Raw genomic sequence first — 6,101 nt, forward strand, 5'->3', positions numbered from 1 at the left:
AACACTTGATAGGCTGTTCACTCCAGAGGTCCCTAATTCACAATGTAATGTCACACACACCTAAACTCAAAAATTTCTAATCTTTCACAACACATTAACAACATTATTAAACACAAAACAAAACAAAACAAAAACTAGGTTGTAATTACCAAAGATGTCACATAAGGCATGCAGTTTCAGGGAGACAGCCGGGATCAGGGAGCATTCTAACAAAAACCAACACGAGTATAGAAGATAGGAATTTAAAATGTGTCAGATATTTAAAATGCTTGATGATGACTCCGATTTGCCATTTCACTCTGTCTCATATTTAGGGTGTATGAAAAGCACAATCATCCCACCCATATCAGCATGTGAAATGTTAAATCCACCCACAAGAGGGTCAAAGCCTCCCCTAATTCCATATTCTTCTATCTTTTAGTTGTACAGAAAAGTAAACAGTAGCACATCATTTTACATCTTAAAATATCACTTAAAATTCTGTACATATCTGTCTGGAAATGTGTCCTTTCCAGTTCTATTTTGGGCCTAGTTTTAACAATTGCAGGTGTAGATTTGGCAAACAACCTTACTCTAGGGCACTTTTTGCTGCTCCTTCCACTGAATTGACCTCCCTCTTGGGCACTGAGGGTATTTTGTTGTTGGTTACAATGGGGAGGTGGAACCAGGTGCCTGGCTGGGACCTATCTCTCTGCTTTTCATCCTTTGGAATAACTTTAATTTATTTGTATTTATTTTTGATTACAGAACATAATTGAGTTTAGTTTTTGGCCAAATCTCAGTCCTTTGCTTCTAGTAGGCAAATATGTTCTAGTTATATATTTTTGGTAAAAATAAAATATGTGATCTTTTATCCTTTTACTATATTTTATTTTTATTTATTTATTTTTTACTTGTTACTTTTTGTTTTTGGCCATGCTGTGCAGCATGTGGGATCTTAGTTCTCTGGTCAGGGATCGAACCCTTGCCCACCCTGCATCGGAAGTGCAGAGTCTTAACCACTGGACCGTCAGGGAAGTCCCTTTTACTATATTTTATGTGTTTCCTCTTGATTTCTTTTTCATTGAATTTTCCTATTTTGGAATATGATTTCTGTGTTCTTTTCCCCCTGGAACATTGGAAACTACTTTTAAAAGCTCTAGGAAGTATTTTAGGTGATTAAACGTCCCTAAACATTTACTTTGGGTTCCTCAAGAAGCTATTTTGGTTACTAAAAATTCTTAAGCCTCTATATTACCAAAGTTTCACTGTTAGTCCATTGGCCCTGTTAAATATTTTCTTAAGACTATGTAGTATACATTTTCCAAAAGTTACTTGTATATCTTGAAGTAAATGGCATTCAAAACTATACAGCAGAAACTAACACACCATTGTAAAGCAATTATACTCCAATAAAGATATTAAAAAAAAACAACTATATTACCAATTCTTGACTGCTATGTTCAGGTTACTATTTATCTTGCAGAAGACTTTCAGATGTACCGTTTATTCATTTATTTTTGGATTGCTTACATTCTTGTTTTCAGTTCTTCTATTTGCCTAAAATTACTGTGGGTGGTTTTTACCTTGCCGTCTCACTGTTTCCTTGGAAGCTCTTAAAATCTTCCTAGAGCTTGAGCTGGAGAGCTCACAATGAAGCAAATAAATATTAAAAGCCCAGTGATTCACAAGGATGAGTAGGTGGAGAAAGCATGTAGGCTGTAGGCAGTCCAAACAGGGATCTTCGTCTCTGCCTGGTTTCTCTGGGTTTGTTGAGTCTGCAGAATCAGGGACCCTTATTCTGTATCTGTCTTTACTGGGAGCAAACCATCGCCTGTGTCAGGCTGCCTCTCTTTAGTTTCTGGTGCTGTGACTGGGGACTGTTCTGTCTCAGTGAGTTGGCGGTCCTCATCTTGAGGAGTGTGTTTCCTGATGAACAGCCCTTGTATTTGGTGTCACTAGCACCAGAAGCAACATCCCCAAAGGTTGCTGCCTCCGTGTCTCTTTTGACGGGTGTGTCCTTCCAGTCTCGGTCCCACCTCCAAGTGGGGTCCTGTGGGTGACCCGGCTCTTCTAAAGGAGTAGAACCTTTCTTCCACTCCCTGCTTATTTCTCCAGCCCTCATGAGTCAAAATAACGATACCGTGTCTTTCCTAAGAAGTCTGGGCAGCTACTTATACACTCTGGAGTTTTAGTTAAGTATTTACTGGCTGTGTGGATAAGAAGGTGATTTTTCTCAATCTGAAAGGCTATTTATTGCACAGGTCTGAATAATTACATGCTTTTAAAGGCCTTCTGCCAAGGGGTTATCTGAGAGAGGCATGCGGCTCATTTTTCATGAATGGTAAATCCATTTCTAGCAGATTTACCTCTGATTCTTAGGCCTGAAACTGACCTAGTGAGCTCTGTATGTATTATCCTGGTTGGGAAACTGCTTAGTAGGAAAGCTGAGCAACCCCGGGAATTAGGATGGGTCATCGGCCACTATGGGCACATCACTGAGTCACTGTGGTCCTCAGTTTCCTCCTCTGGAAGATGGGAATAACACCACCTGTCCTGCCCCGCACAGCACGGGGCTTTGTGAGGAACACATGAGATAATATAGGAGGAGAGAGTGGGCCAGGAAGAGCAAAGCAGGCCACAGGAACAAGCTTGCTCTGCTCATCCTCCCGGAAGTGAGGGGAGCAGAAGTTTCCTTCTCAAAGATCTTACTCCTCTAAGAGAAAAATGTTTCAGCTAAAAAAGAAATAAATAGGCAGTCTGTTTCATCTTTACCATTCATTCATTCATCATTCATTCATTCATTCATTCAACACAAGTCAATAAGACCCATTCCTCCCTTCATGGAGCTTATGTTGCAGGAGCAGAGACGGGCAATATACAAGTACAAAAGCAAGATAAGTGATAGGCATCATTAAGAAAAGTGGAAGAAAGAGCCAAATCCAAAGGAGAAGTTGTTGTTCAATGGGTACGAAGCTTCTGTGATACAGGACGAGTAAGTTCTAGAGACCTGCCCTATCACACAGTTCCTGGAACAATTCTGTACTGTGCCCTTGAACATTTGTTAAAAGGGTAGATCTCTAAATACAGAATTACTAGGGTTTACCCTGAAACTAATATAATATTATAAGTCAACTTTACTTCAATAAGTAAAAATAAAATAAAATTTTATTTAGGGGAAAAAATAGAAAAAAGGATCGATCTCATTTAAGCATTCTTTTTTTTTTTTTGCCGTACATGGGCCTCTCACTGTTGTGGCCTCTCCCGTTGCGGAGCACAGGCTCCGGACGTGCAGGCTCAGCGGCCATGGCTCACGGGCCCAGCCGCTCCGCGGCATGTGGGATCTTCCCAGACCGGGACACGAACCCGCGTCCCCTGCGTCGGCAGGTGGACTCTCATCCACTGCACCACCAGGGAAGCCCTCATTTAAGCATTCTTAAAAAGGAGGGCGATATGACACTTTCTGAGGTAATGGATATGTTTATCACCTTGATTGTGGTGATGGTTTCACAGGTATATGCATATGTCCAAACTCATTAAATTATATATACTAAATAAGTACAATGGTTTTCTTTGAATAGGAATTGTAACTCAAAACAGCTGTTAAAAAGAAAAGAAAAGTGGGGAAAAAAAAGACCCAGAAAAGGACCAGATGGAAGAGGCATTATAGCTGCTTTTTTAGATAACGTGGTCAGGAAAGAACAATTTTTTTTTTTACTCTGGAGAATTAAAATCTTTAAAAACTGCCTAGTAAGAGTATAATGTTTGAAATTTCCAAAAAGACCGTTATATACCTTTTCCTTTTTGTGTTTTATAACAGCATTTTGAGGCACACTGTCTAGATATGATCTAGATTTGAGAAGTAGCCACAAGGAATCTGAGACCCAGCTGGAAAAAAATTTCAAAATAGTGAATGTACGTACCCATTTCATGTCTGGTGCTGCCCACGCCCAGGCCATATGTCTCTAAAACATCCTTTACTGTTTTCATAGATTCATCGTACTTGGCTGCCAGGCCAAGGAAGTTATAGGAACCCATATTGATGACATCTTTGATGATTCTTCCAGTAAACCTGCAGAGAGAAGGGCAGGTGAACACAAAGGGTTTTCTCATTTAATATCATCCTAGTGCTCCAGAAAAGACTCTCACAAAGAGACCTTGGGTTTGGCCCAAGTCACATCTTTTCTTTTTGATTTGCCTTGTTGTCACCACAAAATGATTTGCCCTTAGAGGAGAGTCACCTCATAATGAACCTGGGCAGAGCACTGGGAAAAAGTTTCCAGGCCATGGAGTATTACTCAGCCCTGATTTGTCTTGGGTGCTTGCTTTCATGACACCTGTGCTCTGGTTTAAATTTCAGCAAGGACTTTCTAAATCAGAAAGAGCCATGGTCATCACTGGCTCCCTCAGCCGGAACCAGGAGGGTACAATTTGTCAATAAAGCTGAAAAGGACTCTTCCCAGCTGGCTCTGTGTATCCTGCACCTTCTGCCACTGATTCCTCTTTAATCGCAATACAAGTAAGCTGTCCTTGGCAACTTAATTACTGTGACTTCTCCCATTGGCATCATGAGGGCTTGCAAAGGGCTGAATGATGGAAAAGCAGCTGTTCTATTGCTTTGTGTTTTTTTCAGATCTGTGATCTGGTGCCCATGCTAGAATTTCCTTGAAAGCATTTCTTTCAACCAAGCCCCTCCAGGTGGCTACCTCACCTAAACGTCCAGTTGTAGTCATCTGACACCCTCTCCATCACATCGAACAGAGGTCCCGGGGCACTGCAGATGGGCCGGTTCCAGTTGTCTCTGATTCTCATGTAAAGGTTCCGTGTATAAAAATTCTCAAAACTTTGATACAGCGGCACAAAATCCTGTAATAACAGAGGCAGAAGTTTACCTTTGGTCTCTCGCTTTTTGTAGTTCATTTGCAATTGAACACTAAAAGACATGGAGGAACCATGAAAATATTCCATCTATCTGCAAATATTTTGAGCAAGGTTCTTGGGTAAGGGATTGGGTGGGGTCCGCAAATAACTCTGTGAGTCCTCCACCTCCAAAGAACTTACCTTTCAGTGGGGGAGGTAAAACCTGTGGCAAATAAAAGTAACAAAAATGACAGCAAAATACAAGTCCCCAAATGAGTGCTGGAGACAACGAATCCGTGCTCCCGAGAGGGAGAATTGAGCTTGGGAACCTTCTTAGAATTCAAGAATAATGCCATTTGCCGCAACAGGGATGGACCTGGAGATGATCATACTAAGTGAAGTAAGGCAGACAGAGAAAGACAAATATCACATGATATTGCTTATATGCTGAATCTAAAAAAAAAAAAAAAGACACAAATGAACGTATTTACAAAACAGAAACAGAGTCACAGACTTAAAGAACTAACTTACCGTTACCAGGGGGGAAGGGTTGGGGGGAGGGATAGATTGAGAGTTTGGGATTGACATGTACTTTCTGCTATATTTAAAATAGATAACCAACAAGGACCAACTGTATTGCACAGGGAACTCTGCTCAATACTCTGTAATAAGCTAAGTGGGAAAAGAATTTGAAAAACAACAGATACATGTATATGTGTAAAACTGAATCACTTTGCTGTATACCCAAAACTAACACTACATTGTTAATCAACCATACTCCAGTATGAAATAAAAAAAAAAAAATCTGGTCCATAGAAGAAGACCTGCTTTGAGGGTACAGTTGTCCTATTCCTCTGCACCGGTGAGCTTCCTGCCTCTGTGTGGGTGTATTTTCACCCCAACCCATTCCTTTGAGCACCAGTGAGGTTTCTCCAGGAGCAGTAAATGCCTTCCAAAGGTCACTGTCTTCTAGTCTCAAGTAAGCCTCCCACAGTTTTGTAACTATACCAAAAAATGAAACTGGACTAGATATGGCAAAAACAGAAGCACTGCAATGGGGTACATCCTTATCTAGCTGTAGATTTAACTCATAACATGACCAACTCACTATATCTTTCTTCCTGACACTAAAGGCTAAATGTGAAAGTGAACCCCAGGCCACAAGGACACAATCATTTTTGGGAGCAGGATATAGGAGGGTTGAACAAAACCTAATAATGCTGCCACAAAAATGCCTTTGTTTCTCCTACAATATGACACTC

At 40.7% G+C, this 6,101-nt stretch overlaps 1 protein-coding gene across 1 annotated transcript in view; it reads right to left on the reverse strand.

Annotated features, from left to right (window-relative positions):
• The window catches only part of SPTLC3 (serine palmitoyltransferase long chain base subunit 3), a 128,120-nt gene that overhangs the window by 94,443 nt on the left and 27,576 nt on the right, over positions 1-6,101 (reverse strand). The window contains exons 3-4 of the mRNA XM_007450199.1: positions 4,691-4,845; positions 3,903-4,051 (exon numbers count right to left, since the gene is read on the reverse strand). Coding sequence (XP_007450261.1) covers positions 3,903-4,051; positions 4,691-4,845 — 304 coding nt within the window. The remainder of the gene's footprint in view (positions 1-3,902; positions 4,052-4,690; positions 4,846-6,101) is intronic.

The sequence above is a fragment of the Lipotes vexillifer genome, unplaced genomic scaffold (assembly GCF_000442215.2).
Source record: "Lipotes vexillifer unplaced genomic scaffold, Lipotes_vexillifer_v1.1 scaffold137, whole genome shotgun sequence".
In the NCBI taxonomy this organism is placed as follows: domain Eukaryota; kingdom Metazoa; phylum Chordata; class Mammalia; order Artiodactyla; family Lipotidae; genus Lipotes; species Lipotes vexillifer.